Source organism: Phyllobates terribilis, unplaced genomic scaffold (genome assembly GCF_046119375.1).
Source record: "Phyllobates terribilis strain yellow unplaced genomic scaffold, ASM4611937v1 Scaffold_4__5_contigs__length_816908805, whole genome shotgun sequence".
Classification (NCBI taxonomy): domain Eukaryota; kingdom Metazoa; phylum Chordata; class Amphibia; order Anura; family Dendrobatidae; genus Phyllobates; species Phyllobates terribilis.
In genome coordinates, this window is record NW_027362764.1 from 379,719,394 (window position 1) to 379,740,467 (window position 21,074).

The window sequence follows — 21,074 nt, forward strand, 5'->3', positions numbered from 1 at the left end:
CTTCTCCTCTTCTGAGCTCAACTATTCTATTGGAGACCGAGAATTGTTAGCCATTAAGCTGGCACTGGAGGAGTGGCGTTACCTGCTCGAGGGGGCTCTTCACCCGGTAATAATTTACATGGACCACAAGAACTTGGCTTACCTTCAGAGCGCCCAGAGACTTAACTCGCGCCAAGCCCGGTGGTCCTTGATTTTTGCCCGCTTTGATTTTGCTCTTCATTTTCGCCCGGCAGACAAAAACATCAAAGCTGACGCCTTGTCCCGATCCTTCCTGGTATCTGATCTAGAGGAGGAACCTAAGCACATCATTGATCCCGCCAGAGTAATGCAAGTGGCTCCCGTGAATCTAAATCGTCTCCCTCCCGGTAAGACGTTCGTAACAGTACCTGATCGGAAGAAGGTCCTACACTGGGGTCACTCGTCTAAGCTAGCTGGCCACGCCAGTCAGAAAAAGATCCTCCAGCTCATTACCCGGCATTACTGGTGGCCTACCCTGCACAAGGATGTAATAGACTTTGTTTCTGCCTGTGTGTCCTGCACCCGCAGCAAAGTTCCGAGACACCTGCCAGCCGGTCGCCTTCTTCCTCTTCCAGTACCTGCTGCCCCGTGGCAGCATATTGCTATGGACTTTATAACGGATCTTCCTGTCTCTGCCGGTTGTACGGTCATTTGGGTGGTCGCTGATCGCTTCTCCAAGATGGCGCACTTCATTCCCCTGCCGGGTCTCCCGTCTGCACCCGAACTGGCTAAAGACTTTATCCTCCACATCTTCCGTCTCCATGGCCTGCCCCTCCACATCGTGTCAGATCGTGGGGTTCAGTTCACCTCACGCTTCTTGAGAGCCACATGTAAGTTGCTTGACGTCACTCTGGACTTCTCCTCCGCTTACCATCCACAGTCCAATGGTCAAGTGGAGCGGATCAATCAGAACCTGACCAGTTACCTCCGGCACTTCGTTTATGCCCACCATTCGGACTGGGTGGATCTCCTACCATGGGCCGAGTTCTCTTACAATAATCACGAGAGCGAATCTTCCTCCAAATCCCCGTTTTTTGTAGTCTTCGGTCAGCATCCTCGGATCCCATTTCCCGACTCCACCTCGGTGGACAATCCGGCTGCGGAATCTCTCGTTAGCGAATTCTCCTCCATTTGGGAGAGTACCCGATCCGCACTACTTCAGTCGTCCGAGCGGATGAAAAAACACGCTGACAAGAAACGCCTGGATCCTCCACAATTCCGTCCTGGAGATAAAGTCTGGCTCTCGTCCAAATATGTCCGGCTCAAGATTCCTTCCTACAAGTTAGGGCTTCGGTTCATCGGCCCACTGGAAGTTATCAAACAGATCAACCCGGTGGCCTATAAATTAAAACTCCCGGCCAACTTACGGATCCCTAACTCCTTCCATGTATCTCTCCTCAAACCCGTGGTACTTAACTCTTTTTGCAAGTCTACAGGTACGCCTCCTGCTCCGGTTTCCACTGAGAACGAGTTTGAGGTAGAGAACATTCTGGCCACCAAAAGGGTAATAGGAAAAACCTTTTTTCTGGTAGATTGGAAGGGGTTTGGTCCTGAGGAGAGAACGTGGGAGCCCCGGGAGAACATCCATGCCCCTCTCATCCTTGATAAATTTCTCTCTGGCCTAAAAAAGGGGGGGCCTAAAGGGGGGGGGTACTGTAGCGTCGGCGTCCCTGCCTCCTGCTAGGCAGGGACGCTGTTCCCCTCACCTCTCCGCTCCGTGCCCGGCATCTTCCTCCCGCTCTGCTGGCAATGCGCGCTGCTTCCCGGCCATGGTGCTTAGGGCGCGCGCGCGCTCCCCCTCTCTTAAAGGGGCCGCGCGCGCCATCCTAAGGAGTCCCCGGCCAATGGCCGGAGGACTTCACCATATATAAGGCACCTCCTCCAAAATGGAGGTGCCCGAGCAATGTTGTTGCAAAGCCTTCACTCTGCTTCAGCCCTCAGGTCCCGTCACCAGTTACCTGCCAGTCACCTGTCAGATTCCTGCTTGAAACCTGCCTGATATCCGTTTACCTGCTTGCAAGCCTGCGGTCCGACGGTCTGCCTTCCGACACCTGTCAGTCTGTCTATGGACCAGCCTGCCCGCTCACCTGGGAGCGCTCATCTGCTACCTGCCTGCTAGCCTACCTGGAGGCTCCGCCGTCACTTGCCGTGACCACCTGCCTGTCCAGAGACTCTTGTCTGCTCATCTGGGAGCGCTCATCTGCTACCTGCCTGCTAGCCTACCTGGAGGCTCCGCCGTCACTTGCCGTGACCACCTGCCTGTCCAGAGACTCTTGCCTGCTCACCTGGGAGCGCTCATCTGCTACCTGCCTGCTAGCCTACCTGGAGGCTCCGCCGTCACTTGCCGTGACCATCTGCTTGTCCAGAGACTCTTGCCTGCTCACCTGGGAGCGCTCACCTGCTACCTGCCTGCTAGCCTACCTGGAGGCTCTGCCGTCACTTGCTGTGACCACCTGCCTGTCCAGAGACTCTCGCCCGCTCACCTGGGAGTGCTCACCCGTCACCTGCCTGCTGTCCTTCTACCCAGAGACTGTCCCTGTCACTTGCCGTGAGTACCCGTCCTTCTACCCAGAGACTGTCCCTGTCACTTGCCGTGACTACCTGCCCTTCTACCCAGAGACTGTCCCTGTCACTTGCCGTGACTACCTGCCCTTCTACCCAGAGACTGTCCCTGTCACTTGCCGTGACTACCTGACCGTCTTCCCTGGGAGCCACCCGCTTCCTTACAAGGACCGCCCCCTTGTATAGTTGCTCAGAGGTTCCGCCTCCCAGACCCGTTACATAAACTAGCTAGCTTAGTACAATATGCAATTAGCATTGTAAGAAACATCATTGTTCCAAACACTGTCACTGTCCTTCTTGACCAGCCAAAGAAAAACACATACATTCACATGTCAACACAATAGTGTATTTCTCTTGGCTTAACAAATCTAAATGTCTGGCTGATTAAGATAAGAAGGTGTTTCGTCACTGTGATGTTACACAGCCCAGCCTCATCTCATATCAATGCAGATTGGCTGATAATGAGGAGAAAGAGTAGGAGGAGGAGGAGGAGGAGGAACAGGAGCTGGTTTCCTGCACTACAGATAGTACTATCCACACCACATTCCTACCGTCTGTTCAGCGTGGATGGCCTGAAGAGGAAGAGAACAAGGAGGAGGACCAGGAGGAGAACATGGACAGTTGTCCTCTTGGTGGGGACAGGGAAGTCTTGGCTGTTGGCAGTCTGGCACACATGGCTGAGTTTATGTTCACTTCCTTTCCCGTGACCCTTGCATTGTACGCATTCTGGGCAACTGTAATTACTGGTGGGTCACCAGTCTAGACCCATGCTACAAGGAGAACTTTCTATCTCTCCTTCTCGTGGTGGAGAGGTCTAATAAAATGTTGCAGTACCAGAAGGCCCTTGTTAAAGAATTATTTAAAAAATTCCCATCTGACAAAGCTGGTGGCAGAAATCACAGTTCCTTGGACAACCAAGGAGTACAGGCAAGAGAGACACAAACCAGATGCAGCCTGGGCAGGGGAACACAGTCAAAGGTCTGGGACAATTTTTCCAGACCCTCCCAGCGCCCAGGCCCTGATTTGCGAAGTACTCTGACAAGGAGGGAAACGTTTTGGAAGATGCTGAAGGAGTACTTTGCGGACCATACCAGCATCCTCCTTGATTCCTCTGTGCCTTAAAGCTATTGAGTATCCAAACTAGACATGTGGCATGAACTGTCTCTCTACGCCTTGGAGGTCCTGGCCTTCCCTACCGCTAGCGTTTTGTCAAAGCAGGTTTTAGTGCCACCGGGGATATTATAACTGATAGGTGCAACCACCTGTCAACTGAAAATGCTGACAGGCCGACTCTTATCAAAATGAACAAGGTCTGGATTGGGCCAGACTTCTCAACCCCACTGGATGATAGCAGCGGAGCATAAACTCAAATCCAGTATTTTTTTGGTGGGGTACATTCCCATGTACCCCTTTACACTCAGATATGTGTGTACTCTTAAGCATTTTGTCTATTTTATCTCGTCCTCCTCCTTATCATTCTTCTCATCCTCCACCACCATATCACCAGGGTGACGGTCATCCTTCCCCTGAACAACTATGTTGAATAATCTTTGTTTTCAGATCATTTGACAGTTGTTTTGAGGAGCCCATGATGCCACTCTTCAGAGGAGATTCAAACAGGAGAACAACTTGCAAGTGGCCACTTTAAGTAGCTTTTCTCATGATTGCATACACCTGGCTATGAAGTTCAAAGCTCAATGAGGTTACAAAACCAAAAAAGTGCTTTAGTAAGTCAGTAAAAAGTAGGTAGGAGTATTTAAAACAAGAAAATTATAAGGGTTCCCATACTTATGCACCTGTCAAATTTTGTTTGAATGCAGATTGCACATTTTCTGTTAGTACAATAAACCTCATTTCAAGGCAGAAACATTACTGTGTCCAACAGTTATTACATATATCAAACTGAAATAGCTGTTGCAAAAACACCAATTTTTATAAAACATTAAGCTTAAGATTAATAGGGGTGCCCAAACTTTTTCATATAACTGTATATGTATACTCCCCAGGGGTAAATATTTCTCAGCCCATGCACTTAGTGTATGAGCATTACCAGTCTAGGAGACCCACTCCTTAGTAATGGAAAATATTTTTTTTTACTGCGGCCCTCCACTACGTCTCTTCAAATTGGTATTAGAGTGCGTCCTAATTTTTGGCAGCTCTTGACCTTGCTGCATACGCAATAACAGTATAGGAGACCCACTCCTTAATAATTTTTAAAACAATTTTTCTGAGACCCTTCAATATGTCTCTTCAAATTGGTATTGGAATGCGTCCTAATTTTTAGCATCCCTTGCACTTACTCCATATGCAATAACAGTATAGGAGACACACTCCTAAATAATGGGAAGGCCAATTCAAATTGATTCTGTATTCTACATTATTAACTCTTCTGAAATTTGTGTACGGGTGGGCTATCGCACTACGGATAGAGCATTACATGCATCCAGACTGGGATTATTGCCTTATACTTTTGCTGCTGCAAGCAAACAAAAAAAAATCTATTCCCTATTGATACCGCTGATACCTAACATCATTATTGTAATATACTCCATGCTGAAAAAAAAATCTATTCCCTATTGATGCTGCTGTTAGCCGCTTTTAGAATAGGGACAGTTGCTATCATCAGCTAGAAATGAGTGTTCATATTCTGGTCACATACATATCTTCCACAGTGCATAACTTGATTGATATTTACGATGCACTAATTCACCGATTCATAATTTTTAACTGTGATCTGTAATCAAATTAATCAAAGTTGACAGAAATGTATCCTAGTTGACAGAAATTCATCGAAGTTGGCAGAAATTTTTCAAATTTGACAGAAATTAATCAAAGTTAAAAAAAATCCTGATTGAATGTGTCTGACGCGCCCCCTGGGCCGTGGGGTACTCGGTGCCGGGCCGGTCATTGCTAGGGAAGATGTCACAGTGGCGGTGACCCGGTCCATGACCCAGGGCGGTCAATCAAAAGGGGAATATTATTTACAGGGGATTTATAGTTTTTGTATAGAGTTTGTGATGCCACCTGTGGTATGCAGCTATATGGAGCCGCCGCTGCGGAGCAGGTCCTCTGGAGCTGGTGTGAATGCAGCAGAGTTGGTTCAGCTCTCCACAGGTAGAACTTAGCTCCAGGGCAGTGTAGATGTTGCTGTTATGGAAGTAGCACTCGTGGTGCAGTGTAGTGCAGGGGGTGATGGTGCAGCAATAATTTCACAGAGACAGTGGGGTGCATTCCTCAGGGTTTACTCACAGTTGTTAAGTTCATCAGGTTGCAATTTCCGGATTACGACCTCCCTTGTCGCGCTGCGTTCACCAGGCAGGGGTTAAGCAAACTCCCTGGTGTTTCAAGAGTGTCTGACAGGACCCCGTTCTATATGCCCTTCTCAGCCGTCTTCCTGCACTGGCCCTCACCCTTCTTGCCCTGCGCCTCACCAAACAATGTCCCAAGCCGGTATCCTCGGATCTTTATGGGCAACCTGGAGTTCCCTGGATCCTATGTGGTTACCTTTTTGGCGACTTGAGTGCTGATGTGACAACTGCACCCTGAAAGTACAGAAGCCTCCGGTTTCCAGTTGAACTTTGTAATTCTCACTGATTAGGGGCCGGTCTCCTCTGCAGCTCGATCCCTCAACGGCCTGGCAGATTCGGGCGTACGGGTGGCCTCCAGCACTGCCCGTACCCCTGGGATCCCTTCTTCATTCCTGGAGCATTCCTCCTGCTCCTCTCCTCCTCAGTCTGTCCTGGGCCTCTCTGGCTAGGCCCTCCTCCTCCTGAGCAGAGCTCCTACAGAGCTCCTGCTCCCTCTACTTCTCCTCTCAGACTGAACTCTCTGACTGGACTGACCTGTCCTTTCAAGATGGTACCCTCTTTTTATATCCTCCTTCTCACGTGCTCCCCTGAACTGCTTCCTCCACCCACACCCACTTCATGGTTCCCCCTACTTTGGTTCCCCTCACTCCAGCCAGGGACAGGGCTCAGCAGGAAAGCGACGCATCTTGCCCCTCCTGCTGGTCTGGAGTAGTGTAGTGTTCGATGCAGGTGTTAGGGTCCTGGGCAGCACTCTATCCTTACCTGAGAGTGAGGTACCACACCTCTGGGTGAGATGCAGTACCTCTGTGGCGACTGAACCCGCAGGGGCGCCACATGTCCATTCTCAGTTTCTCTGTAGCTTTTGAATGTAAGAAGTAGTGGTGGGAGATTTGACGCTACTGGAGCTGGTATTACCACTACAGAACTCTCCAGTGCTTTGTTTCCATCCATTTCTGGGTGCTTTGTCCTGCTGGAAGACCCATGATCTAGGATGCAAACCCAGCTTTATGACACTGGACACTATATTGCGACCCAACTTCCTTTTGGAATCTTGAAATTTCATGATGCCTTGCACACAGTCAAGGCACCCTGTGCCAAAGACAGCAAAACAACACCTAAATATCTTTGAACCTCCACTATATTTGACTAGAAGTACTGTGTTCTTTTATTTGTAGGCCTCATTTCATTAACAGTAAACAGTTGAATGATTTACGTTACCAAAAAGCTCTATCTTGGTCTCATCTGTCCACAAGACGCCTGCTGGCCCTCTATAAATTGTGAGGGCCACCTGCTGGATATCCAAGTTTCAAACTTTACAGAATATATACGAAAAAGAACATTTGACCACCTCATATGGATACATTATATTGCAGCATATACGGCTATGCAAAGCATAGCTGGCTGATAGCCCTCTAACAATAGTCGGGGCCAACTGCTAGCCTTTTAACAATAGTAAGGGCCGTCTTATCGCCATGTAAAAATAGGCTTTGTCACTTTCAGAGTCCCTCTTTCATAAATGAAACAGGATGTGTCTGATCATGTCTCACACACCACATGGCCAGATAAGGTAGTAAAATGTTAAAACTACATTTACTGGTGAATGCATTTTTCATCATTGAAAGCAATGCAGAAGTGCAAAAATGCATCGAAAACACCACATTTGAACATAGCCCAAGGAGTGGAGGAGCATTTTTGTTTTTGGTTATTTATTTTGCCTTATATACAAGTCATTACCCTGGAAAGAATGTTTTTTAACATTTTTTCCAGGAAAATCCATTTTAGCTTAATTTTTGAATGTTTATTGTCAGTCCGTAAAAGTGGCGTAATACTCTGACAACATTGTTCACAGCAGTGACCTGGGATTCTGAGATGCTTCCAGGCGTCTTCCCCATGTTGTTCCAATGTCATTTCAGCACTGTTTCCATTGATTTCACCAATTTTTATGCCCCCTCCAGACCTCAAGTCACCCATTGACTTACATTGTACTCGTTACTTGGGTCGAGCACCTGAGCATTATGATTTCTTCAACCTGAGTAATGAGCATTTTAGTGCTCGCTCATCACTATCAGCCTCAACTGTGGCTGTGGCCAGCAGCAGTCACAGGTCTGCAGCTTACAGAGGTGGCAAGGGTTGCCTAGCCTGGGCCTTTTTTGAGACTGCAAAGTATGACCCAACTCACATTATCTGCCAATTTTGCAAATGACGACTCAGTAGAGCGAAAATTTGACTACTACATGCATGAACCATCACATGCGCTTTAGTCTGGGAATTTCACTTCAATAAAATGCAAACTAGCAGACCTCACCAACCATCGGCATCCCCATCAGCCGCATCTGCTGCTTCTTCCTCCTTCACTACCATGGCAAGGGTTCTCACACAGGTCTCTGGTCACAGTACCTCCACTTGTTTACCCACTCCAGTCAGGGTGAGTGAGAGCCCGTCAGCTGTAACAGAAGTGGACATGCCTGCTGTTTTTGTTTCACCGAGCATATCACATGTTTCTCAATCCACCGTAACATCTCCCCCTGCACCTCACTCACGGTCCAGCAGTTTGTCGTGTTCACCCTACTCCACCCTCTCTCAGCACAGTAGCCAGCCCTCCGTCATGCAGTTGTGGTCACGTAAAAGATTGATCCATCCTACACATGCCAAAGCTAAGAGCTTGAACTCCACCATCTCCAATCTGTTGGCCACGGAAATGCTGCCTTTCCGTCTGATGGGTACAGACAGTTTCTGAAAGCTGATGGCCATCACTTCTCTAAGAAAGCTGTGCCTGCACTACACCAGCATGTCGCAGACAACAACACCTATTCCTTGACTAAATCTATGTCTGCCAGGGTGTATTTCACCACAGACACCTGGATGAGTAAGCATAGCCAGGGGTGTTACAGCAATGATATATCATGTTGTATAGCCTGGGCCAATGCAGTATGTACTTGGTGAAAATCACATTTGCGGAGTGAGCACAGATTGAGGACCTCTGCACCCTTCTGCACAGTTTCGAAATGGCTACGAAGATGATTAGCGCTGATGATGCCATCATCAGCATCACTATTATAGTCACCTACACACTGGAGCACACTTTGAATAGTCTGCAGGAGGAGCTGGTGGTCCCAGAGGAAGAGGAGGAAGCAAAGGAGGATGCAGAAGGGATAACAATGTCACTAAGTTCCACACTGTCGACACACAGGCGGGTACCAAGGGAGGGTGGATTACAACAATCGAGGGGGCTCTGGTACCAGAAAAACTGTTAATGAAGGTGCAAAATCCGAGGAGCAAATGGAGAAGAACGAGGAGGTAGAGGTGATGAGTGAGCAACAGTCAGGAGATGAAGAGGATAATGATCCCCTCTCAGTTGTTCGCAGTTGGCGGGAGGGGATGGAGGAAGAAAGCATCATTGTTACCAAGCCACCAACACACCATGGGCTTGGACCTCATGGAAACACACATGGACACATGAGCACCTTCTTGCTGCACTGCAACATGATCCCCATATTGTTAGGATTCAAAATAGTTCTGACTCCTGGGTTGCCAGTCTGTCAGATCCATGGTACAAGAGTAAATTTTGCCCGATGCTTCCTGCCCTGGAAAGGGACGCGCACATGCTGGAGTATCGAAGCACGCTTTTATACAACCTTAAGAGAGATTTTCCCCAAGACAGCAGTGAGGCACAGAGTGTGCATCAGAGCTCTAGACTTACAAGCAAAGGGAACGTCAATTTGTCAATGCAAAAACATTAGCAGCAGCAGGCCCTTGGCTCTGTCGGCGCTGGTGAGAGGTGTCCCCTTTTCCATTGATCTCCCTATGATGTGCTTCGGGGAAAATGGCCACCGGAGGTGGCGCATGCTCAGTTTGAGATCTCAAGATCTTAGCTCAATGCTAACAAAGAGCTGGTGATAGTAGCCTGTGGGACAGCAGGTGGACTATGTCCATTGTATTTTGAGTTGTACAGTAAGTCCTTTACACATACAAAGCTGCAATGTTTTTTTAGTGGCCAGATGGCCTAGGATATTTTTTTGTGGTGTTTGTGACATCCTTGACCTGATTGAGATTCAAAATTAAGCTATTTGAGTCAAGTTTTAAATGAGAATCAGTTGAATGTTGGTGTGAAAGATCTTCCCCTGTCAACGGTAGAATTGCACCATGTTAAGATTGTCAGCATTTAAAAGGGCTTCCACAAACAAGCTTTGTGTTAGCAAATCAGTTGAGCAGATTGTAGGGGAACCCTGGCTTTCACTCTTTAATCCCTATACAGGGATATGAAATAATGCAGGACCCCTTGAGTTGCATCCATGGGGTGACTGCTAGTCGGTTGGAACGGGCTTCAAGATAATATTCAGAATGCCAAGTCAGTACCAAAAGGTCAGGACTAGGAACAAAATAGTAAAGCTAAACACAAGCCAAAATCAAGGACAGGAATAATCAGACTTAGTGCACCGCAACGGGAGAGAAACAAAGTAAGTATCACCTATAACTGGCAACTGAAAGCAGGCTGCTAGGAATTTAAATAGTGTGTAGCTTTACCCAAGGCTCACAGCAGGAAGCTAATGAGATGTTCAGAAATGTACCCTCAAGCTCCCTGCCTGGACAGCACCTCAAGTCCCAAAGTACTAAAGAGAACTACTGCAGTCTCACCTCAAATAGTTCCCAGTAAAAGGGAACTACCTAGCAACAGATGCAGAGGTAGATGCAGCAAGTTCAGATATCAATGTTACACCAGCCTTCTAGCCCATAAGACGACAACCCCAAGAACTAATTTGAACTCAGAGAAAAAAGGGTTTTTGAAGTAAGGAAAGGTTGTGAAAGGAAGGGTTGGAGAGGATGGTGTCATGCCTCATTCCAACTCTGTCTTACAAGAGTTAGTAACAGTAGAATGAGATATTCCTTATAAATTCTATATGCCCCCAAACATCATCCCATTGAGCCCAAACAGTGTTATTAGATCTAAATAGTTAATAAATCTAAGCAAAGGAATGGGAGCAGTTACCTTCCAAAGCAACACTCGCAGACAATTGGCTATGGTAAGTATGTGCAGCAATAGCCTGCATAATAAAAGTTGTTCTACATAGCAACTGAGATGTAATGTGCAAAGCTTACCACAGCTACTATAGTAATTGCCAATCTCATCCTGAAAACTGTTTCATATTCTGTGATATGATTCCAGTATGTGAAAACTGCCATAAATTACTAATCATTATTGGGAATTGCTATTTTGAAGTTTCCTAATATTTTATTTAAAGCACCTTTAAATTTGAGGTCTTCCTTCAACATATCTGACAGTAGGGAAATTAAGGTTTAGGGATACATATAAGGTACAGAGTATGCATTAAGCACAAATTCTCCATATAAATGAGGCTACCATGTGTTCAGGCTATTAGGTTTGCTTTATGTAAAAGTGAATGCATTAATATTGATTTCCCATTTACCCAATACATCAATAAATATACTGTAGATATACCTTATATGCTTGATTACCTGCTTTTATTGCAGGTAATATTGGAAACATGTATTATTTATATTGCAGTCAGTTATTGTATTATTTGCATATAAATGAAAATGCTAATTTCTCAGGAAAGTAACAACACATAGAAAATATAAAGGTGTTAATGGATTTACATTTCAATAACCTGCATTCCCATATATGCAGTTTGGGTGGGGTTGGAGGGCTGACCTTACTGACAGATTCCCTGTAATGTTACATCATGATGCAGTGGTCAAGCAAGTGCTATCAATTGCAAGGATTAAGCATTTTCCAATTTAGCTAGAAAATAATTAATAAGCAGAAAATATATTGAAAGTTTATTTAACAATTTTGCCATTAATGCTGCAAGCACATTTAATTTTCATTCTGAAAAAAACCCTATATGTATTACTAATTTAAACATAATGCATTTTCTTTATATTTTTAAGATAAAGGCATATCCTGCTGATCCATCTTATTCATTTTTTGACCCCTATTCAACTGTGCAAGAATACCCTGTAAGTAAGATTTGTCTATGGCAGAAAGCTATCCTTTTGATTGCATAATGGTGTTGCTCATACATCTTCCTAGTGTCTAAATTAATATATACCATAATTTTCCGACCATAAGACGCACCTTTTTTCCCCCATATTTGGGAGAAAAATGAGGGGCACGTCTTATGGTCCGAAAGTTACCTGCGGTGGTGAAGCGGGATCGCAGGGCCCTACCTCCTTCAGGAACGCGGTGGTGGTAGCGACAGCGGCAGCCGAGGTGAGGCAGATCGGCTGGGGCCAGGACCTGTGCCCAGCCAGTACTGGGGCTGGGGCCGGTGTCGGGCTGTGAGCAGCGTCGGGCTGCGAAGCAGAGCAGCCTGCGCAGCTTTCCTAGAGCTGGAAAATGGCCACCCGAGTCGGCTCATGCGCAGACCGGAAGCTCCAGCGGCCATTTTCCTGCAGATCACAGCTCTAGGAAGATGGCTGCGCACACCAGAAACCTGCACAGGCCGCACTGCTTCGCCGACCGACTCCGCTCACAGCCCAGGACAGGTCCTGGCCCGGTGCAGGCCCAGACCCGGTATAGGCCTCGGCCTCAGCCCCAGCCAGAGGCCCCGGCCTCAGCCACAGGCCCCGGCCTCAGCTCCAGCGAGAGGCCCCAGCCCCAGCCAGATGCCCCGCCCCAGCGCCAGCCAGAAGTCCCAGCCAGAGGCCCCAGACAGAGGCCCCAGCCACAGGCCCTGGCCTCAGCCCCAGCTAGAGGCCTCAGCCCCAACCATAAGCCTTGGCCTCAGCTCCAGCCACAGACCCCGGACCCAGCCACAGACCCCAGCATCAGCCTCAGCCCCAGGTCTCGGCATCAGCCACAGGCCCCGACATCAGCTACAGGCCCAGGCCTCAGCATCAGCCACAGGCCCCGGCATCAGCCACAGGCCCCGGCATCAGCCACAGGCCCCAGCACAGGAACTGGCCAGGCTAAGGGCCCCAGCCAGGCACAGGCTCCGGCCCGGCACAACATCCACAGCATCTCACCTCTTCTGCTGCAGCCGCCAGCTTCCTGAGGGATCCTGCCCCCTGTGACCCTCTCTCCACCGCCCGCCCAGGTAAGATACCTACAGGTGCATCTCACTAAATTAGAATATCATCAAAAAGTTTATTTATTTCAGTTCTTCAATACCAAAAGTGAAACTCATATATTATATAGAGTCATTACAAACAGAGTGATCTATTTCAAGTGTTTATTTCTGTTACTCTTGATAATTATGGCTTACAGCCGCTGAAAACACAAAAGTCATTATCTCAGTAAATTAGAATACTTTATAACAACAGCTTGAAAAAATTTTTAAAGTCTGAAATGTTGGCCTACTGAAATGTATGTTCAGTAAATGCACTCAATATTTGGTCGAGGCTCCTTTTGCATCGATTACTGCATCAATGCGGCGTGGCATGGAGGCGATCAGCCTGTGGCACTGCTGAGTTGTTATGGAAGCCCAGGTTGCTTTGATAGCAGCCTTCAGCTCGTCTGCATTGTTTGGTCTGGTGTCTCTCATCTTACTCTTGACAATACCACATAGATTCTCCATGGAGTTAAGGCCAGGCGAGTTTGCTGGCCAATCAAGCACAGTGATACTGTTGTTTTTAAACCAGGTATTGGTACTTTTGGCAGTGTGAACAGGTGCCAAGTCCTGCTGGAGAATGAAATTTCCATCTCCAAAAAGCTTGTTGGCAGAGGGAAGCATGAAGTGCTCTAAAATTTCCTGGTAGATGGCTGCGCTGACTTTGATCTTGATAAAACACAGTGGACCTACACCAGCAGATGACATGGCTCCCCAAATCATCACTGATTGTGGAAACTTCACACTAGACCTCAAGCAGCTTGGATTGTGTGCCTCTCCACTCTTCCTCCAGACTCTGGGACCTTGATTTCCAAATGAAAATTGGAACTCTGGGACCTTGTGGAGTGTGTCAATGACTGCCTTCTGGACATGTGTCAAGTCAGCAGTCTTCCCCATGATTGTGGAGCCTACTGAAACAGACTAAGGGACCTTTTTAACCATTTTGGAAGCCTTTGCAGGTGTTTTTTGTTAACTATTTTAATTTACTGAGATAATGACTTTTGTGTTTTCATTGCCTGTAGGCCATAATCATCAACATTAACAGAAATAAACACTTGAAATAGATCACTCTGTTTATAATGACTCCATATAATATATGAGTTTCACTTTTTGTATTGAAGAACTGAAATAAATTAACTTTTTAATGATATTCTAATTTAGTGAGATGCACCTGTATATACCATACCTATTCAGACTATAAGATGGACCCCCATCTGATAAAAAATATTTTTGTTCTATTTTCCACCCCAAAATTTGGTCTGCGTCTTATGATCCGGTGCATCTTATAGTCTGAAAAATACGGTAGCTCCTTTTTCCATTCATGGCGTTTATTTATTCACACTTTATCTATTCATTTCAGCATATTGGAATCTAATGATAAAATATTGCTAATGCTTATCAGTGTGCATTGGTATATGATGTGGTTCTGTTTCTTAATCTGCATTATAATTAATTGAATACATGTACTATTGGTTACTATGCATCCTTGGTAACTATGCTGAGTTTAGGTCCAGGGTATACAAAATAATTTAAATTTGTGCACGTTTTTATGTTGAGCTGCAAGATAATTATGCTATTTTACTCCCAATGACTGTGATAATAGCAGTCACAATGATAAATTATAGCTTTGATTTCTATTTTTCATGGCAAGTGTTAAATATGATTTTTTTTCTATTTATTTTTTCCCTGATTTTCCTTTAACAGAAAGTGTTAAAGGGAACCTGTCACCAGAAATAAGGTATTAACCTGCTGATATGCTGTTAATCTACTGGTTAACAAAACTATTATGCTACCCAGCGCCTGCATGTAACCAAATGCAGCGGGGAGAAAATTAACTTTATTCTCCACGGCAGTATTCAGTTTCAGTCATAGGTGGCAGGGGTGGGGCCGAATACAGAGCAGGGGCTGTAACTGCACCCTCTGCCCTGACTGACACTGGCTCTGCATTGTGGCTGGCTGTAAGGCGAGGTCAGTGGTGTGGTTACTGCCACCTCTCTATATATTCAGAGCTGTCACTGAACCAGCGCCGATGCTGCCCCCATAATGGAAACCTAATGGTGATGGGGAAAATAAAGTTAATCCCCCCCCGCTGCATTCAGCTACATGCAGGCGCCAGGCAGCACAATAATGGTGTCAACTTGTAGATTAACCGCATGTCTCATATCTGCAAGTTAACAGCATTATTTCTGGTGACAGGTTCCCTTTAAATGTGTTTCCTGCTTTTGTTCAGTCATTTTGATTTTTTAGAATATATTTAGTTCTAGTGGATTAAAGACAGATGATCCAATCAATTAGATGTGAATCAATTTTGATTTGAATTTTAAGAGTTTTCAGGTCCAGGTGAATTTAAATGATTTGTAACTCTTTTTGCGCAAATTGGCAAAATATTTTCTGGCTGCCTTATTACATATTGCAGAAGATTGCATCAGTCTAACAAAGCTGACATTACCTCAATTGTGAACATGTGGTTTTTCTCATAATGCTTTGCAGCTATTACATAACATGGAATAAAGCAGCCAATCAGAAGGGACTATCATAATGCTTATAAAAGCCTAACCTGGAAATGCAAGAGCCATTTTGGGGTGGTTTGAGTATTGTAAAAGTTTTTCAAAGCACTAAGAAGAAGAAGCAAGATAGCACAAGAGTTTTTACAGGAATAAAAAGTTTTTGCATTTCCTGTGATATTGCTTAAATATAAAAGAAAATTTCCCAAAATCTAGACTTTAAACTGTGACTGTGTACCTCACAAGGCGTGTGTTTGTCATAAATATTTTTTTATTTTTTGCACATCTGTTTTACTAGACAAATTTTACATCCATACACGCTACACTAAGACAGGGTCCCATTCCAAATGTTGGCTTTTTGGATGCATGCATACCTAGTATTTCTTATTTTGTCATTTTTGGGAAATAGAGTGAATTTTGTGGAAAAAAATATTTTTTTTTACACACCTGTTTTACTAATCCAATTTGACAACTGTACGCACTAAAAATAATGTGGCCTAGCATTTGTTATTGCATCCTTTTTGAATAATTATGGTTGAACAGATTGTCAAAAGTTAATTATAGTGTTGTATGTATGGTAAAAGATAAAGTGGCACTGCCAGTAGACAAAGTAATGTAAAAGAAAAGGAAAAACTTACAACAGCTAAGAATGTGAGGGCACCACCACCACTAGCTTCAGCTTTCCTGGCAGTGATACTACCAAACATAGCCCACAATTGGCCTCCTTTGCTACAGCAAGTGTAATAGTTGAGAGGAAGTTGAGAGCATTATAGAATACAGTATATGCCACCTCACTTGTCTCAGTCACAGCAGGATGACGTTATCTCAGACAACGACACCATCATTTCAAGTCAGTGTTCTGCACAGAATGGTCAGCTTGATCTCAATTGAATAAAATGATTTATTTTTGGACCATTTTTCTAATTTTATAAGCATGAAAAGTCTGTTACCATGCATCATTATGGTGAGGTTACTTTGACAGTATTTAGGCTGTTTTTGCTTTAAAGCGATTGAAAGATGTTGGATAAAGTCCTAGGAGACATCGTGATTTTCACATTTTTTCAGGATAATTGAAGCACCTGCGATTAATTAAGCGCAAATTTGAAATTCAAAAGATTTGTTTAACTCCATTAAAGGTACGTGACATGCAGAAGTAGTGCTGTTGCTTTAAAAGCACTCAACAACTATTAGAAGTAACACAAGCACATGAGACAGGAAGAGTTGTGCTCCAGAAGCATCCAGCAACTAGAGGAGTTAACACAGTCACAGGAGAAGAGGAATGTTTTAGCAGAGCCCCAGGGGAATTGTGGGGAAGTTGTTTACTGTCTGGCTGGAGCCAAAGAGTAAGGTGGTGTGTGTGTACTGCATCTCACAGAAGCACCCCTGCAAGTGAAAAGGATTCAAGTCAGGAGTGAAGCTAAGCACTGGTCAGGTAGAGTTCCTGAACTTGCAGTGCAGAGTATTTTCAGGCAGAAAGATAAGGACTGGAAGAAATGGTGTCACAGGGATCATCTCCCGCAGCAAACCCCCCCTCCTCCATCTCACTGTGCAGTAAAGAATGCTGTGTTCATTAATGTGCCTTTGCATTAGAACTGTTCTGTCCTGTATTACTGGGAAGACTGTGAACTGCTGTGCTGCTAAGAAAACTGTACTCTTTGTCACTGGAGCCTGTTGCTCATAAGACTTAACTTGCACTGGCTGTGCGGCTTCTTATTAAATGCTACTGTTCTACCGTTTATGAGGACTCTTGTCAAGTGTGTCTGGTCAGCAAGTGGAACAACCTATGTGTCTGTGCCTGAAGGTTAATACCCCTGTGTGCCTGAGAGAAGCTGCAGCACATGGTCTATGGTCGCCCTGAGTAACGGTTCCCCCAGGATTGCAAGGAATTAATGTAACCTGTCTCGCCCCTATCTGAACCTAGCGACGTGCGTGTAACATACATATTGGTTAGGAAGAAGAAAAACCGAGATAAGGAGTCCAAGATAACAAGATAAGCGTGCAATATATTAATTTTATTTGATCAAGGTTCACATATGGTGGGGTGGGAAAGTTACACCAGAAAAAAGCGGACACAATTCCAGGTGGCAATCACAGAAAGTCACTATTAGTGTTGAGCCACCCCCGTAGTGTTCGAGTTCGGTTCGGTTCGTCGAACACCCGTGTGTTCGCCGAACTGTTCGTCGAACTGTTCGTCGAACACCTTCGAACACCGTTAAAACCAATGGCAGGCAAACAAAAACACATAGAAACACATAGAAAACACCTTCAAAGGTGTCCAGAAGCTGACAAACTGCTCAGAAGACATAACTAACACATGGAAAAGTGACAAGTACATATAGTCATGCTAAAAGAAAAGAGGTGGAGGAGTAAAAGGAGGGGGAGACACAGATATAGGCATGTCATGCCCTTCTAAAATCCAAAAAGTGAGAAGCCGACACGGCCAGTCCGTTCCTGCCCGTGCCACCTCCGTGTCGCCGGGTTTGTGCCAGAGCCGCGGTGGACCCTGACGGCCAGCCCCCCTCTCCCAATACTGGTGCCTGTCCGCTGGTGGGTCGAGCGAGCCCCCCTGTGGTGGAGGCAGCTCTAAGCTTTTTAATTTAAATTGTCTCTCTAATTTGAATGAATACACTTTAAATCCATTTACAAGGATCTATTGGAGGGCAAGTCTCATGCCAGCAGCCGCGTAATTCCAGCTCCAGTAGCGTCCACTAAAGCTGCTGCAGTTAAAAAGCTTTTATAAGGATCGAGCTCGGCTGTCCACCGCAAGGCATCCTACTGCCAGTCCCAGCCCCTATGCCTTGGGGTGCCTCCTGATGCTCTTCACTGAGTATCCCGTGGTCCCGAAGCATTTCCTTTGAAAAAATGAAGTGTCCAAACTACAGGTGGTGTAGCTTGCTTAACAGCCGGGATAATCCGCTGACTAGCAGACCCTGCTACTAGGCACAAAGTATTTCCTGGGCTAGATGCAGTTAAAAATTTGTAATTAGATACTCTCGTTGGATGCTGAGAAAGCATTCCATAGAGTCTCCTGGCACGCCATATATGATTCTCTTAAAAAGCTTGGGGTAGGGGTCTAGGGGACCCTTTTATTGCCAAAATCACGGCCCTGTATCACAATACGTCACCTAGGCTGAAGATAAATGGAACTGTAGCACCCTGAGGGCTCGGTTGCTACAGAGGTATTGCACCTCACCCAGAGGTGTGATATCTCACTCTCAGGTAAGGATGTAGTGTGGATCAGGACCCGACACCTGCATGCATTACACCACATTGCCGTGGGGCAGGGCGACCAATATGCCCCTGAGATGGGCACGACAGTCCCTGTCCCTGGCTGGAGTGGGGGGAGGGAACACTGAGGAAGGGGAACCCTGTAGTGCAGGAGCAGGGAGGAAGCAGTTCCTGGGTGCATTGAGAAGGGAGTATAAAAGGTGGGCACCATCTTAGTTCAGTGCAGAGAAGTCTGAGCAGAAGTGGCAGGGAGCAGGGGCTCTGCATGAGCTCTGCTCCGGAGGCGGGCCTAGTAACAGAGGCCCAGGCCTGGAAGAGGGAGAAGGAAGGAAGAGGAGCGGAGAAGGCACCAGGAACGAGGAACGAAGGGATCTCAGGGGTGCGGACGGGCGAGTCGCCACCGCACGCCAGAATCCACCTGCGTGGAGGGGTCAGGCCAAAGGGGGAGACCGGTCCCTGAAACTAGTGGAGGCAGGAAACGACCCTCAGCTAGAAACAGGAGGCTGTGACATTTTATGTGGCGCAGCCCCTCGCTACACCTGCTAGGAAGGCACCACATAGGGTCAGGGAAACTGGCGCCAAGTTTACCAAGAGGAGGCCCGAGGCAGCCGGACAGAAGGGTTGGTAAGAAAGGCCAGACAAAGGACACACAAAGGGGGTCCTGTGAAGCGCTCCAAAGTTATCTGGGAGTTGCCTGAGCCCCTCACCTGGTGAGCACAGTACGACGTGGGCAGCCGTTACCTGCAGACGTGGTCTGGATAATAAGAACTGTGAGTAAAGGCCCTGGACTGCATCACTGACTCCGTGTCATTACTGCTGCTGCCCTGCACCATCACCCCCATCCTCCGCATACACTGCCCTGAGGCTATACTCCTCCCGTGGGGAGTTATGCTACGCTCTGCTGCACCCACAACACCAGCCTCAGCGGTCTGCCCTGGAGCGGCGGTTCACTCTGACCGCAATCCACGGGTGGCGTAGTCGGACATTTAAACATCAAAACCACATAAATAGTTCCGCCACTGGTTTGACCGCCCTGAGCCACGGAACCGGGTTGCCGCCACGGAGACTACAACCACCAACATCCACCAAAAAGGGTCCGGCTCCGGGTGTCCCAAGGCCCAGGGGGCGCGTCAGAACATTTTCATCACCTTTCACAATCACCAATGGGACAAGGCAGGGATGTTCTCTGTCCCCTCTCTTATACATCCTAGTGACGGAGCACCTGCTCTCATCAATTCACCATAACCCCAATATTAGGTGGATTGAGGTGGGAGGCACCGAGTACAAGTGCTCTCTATTTGCTGATGATGTCCTAGTATATATCACTCAATCACATATATCCATCCATGCTGTTATGGCTGAAATAGATCACTTTGTTACATGGTCAAATTTTAAAATCAATGCAGCGAAGTCTGAGGCCCTCGATATCTCCCTCCCCAAATCCATATAGGATTCCATCCAGTCCAACTTTCCCTTTGCCTGGCCCTCACAGGGTATCAAATACTTAGGAATTCCTATTCATAGAGACCTCTCCCATCTATGTTATCTTAATTTTGGGCCCTTTATTGAACAACTCCATACAGACCACGGTTGGCAAGTTAGAACTGTAAGATTCACTACGTGAACCACTGGTGTTTTGTGGAAAAGCACATGTACACTGTGTTCCAAATTATTATGCAAAAAGTGTTTAGGAGTGATAAGGGAAGAATTTGTTTGTTTGTCAGTTAAACTCATTGATGGTGATGTGTGTCAGGGCTCTTTATATCACTGTAAGCAATTGCAGACACCAGTGCTAATTAGTTTGTCAGGTGTGACTACTTAAGAAGGCTCTCTCACATTATTCAGCAGCCTACATTTTCTGCCAAAATGGGAAAGAAAAAGGATGTGTCGGCTGCTGAGAAGCAACAAATTGTGGAGTGTTTAGGTCAAGGCATGACTACAATCAACATTGTGCGATGATCAGGATGAAGTGTCTTGGCAATCAAGAAGTATGTAGCTGATTCACAGTACACACGTGTGCGTGCTGATAAGGGCAAATTGAGGACTCTTTCCTACAGGCAATTACGTCAGGTTGAAAGAGCAGCGGCAAAAAAGCCTTGTCATAGCAGCAGACAAGTTTTTGAAGCTGCTTGTGCCTCCAACTTCCCCCGAACAACAAGATGCAGGGTACTTCAGAGGTTTGCAGCTGTGCATACGCCATCCTGTCGACCTCCTCTATCCACTTCACACAAGCAGAAACGGCTCCAGTGGGCCAAACATTACATGAAGACTGATTTCAAAACTGTTTTGTTCACGGATGAGTGCCGTGCAGCGCTCGATGGTCCAGATGGATGGAGTGGAGGATGGCTGGTTGATGGACACCCCACGCAAACACGGCTACAGCG

At 46.4% G+C, this 21,074-nt stretch overlaps 1 protein-coding gene across 4 annotated transcripts in view; it reads left to right on the top strand.

Annotated features, from left to right (window-relative positions):
- EPB41L4B (erythrocyte membrane protein band 4.1 like 4B) overlaps positions 1–21,074 on the top strand; it is a 1,171,543-nt gene that overhangs the window by 1,044,681 nt on the left and 105,788 nt on the right. For 3 of the 4 annotated variants that reach the window (XM_073678479.1, XM_073678478.1, XM_073678482.1), the window contains one exon: positions 11,799–11,867. The exons of the other annotated variant lie outside the window; for it this stretch is intronic. In XM_073678479.1, coding sequence (XP_073534580.1) covers positions 11,799–11,867 — 69 coding nt within the window. The remainder of the gene's footprint in view (positions 1–11,798; positions 11,868–21,074) is intronic. 4 annotated transcript variants of the gene reach the window in all.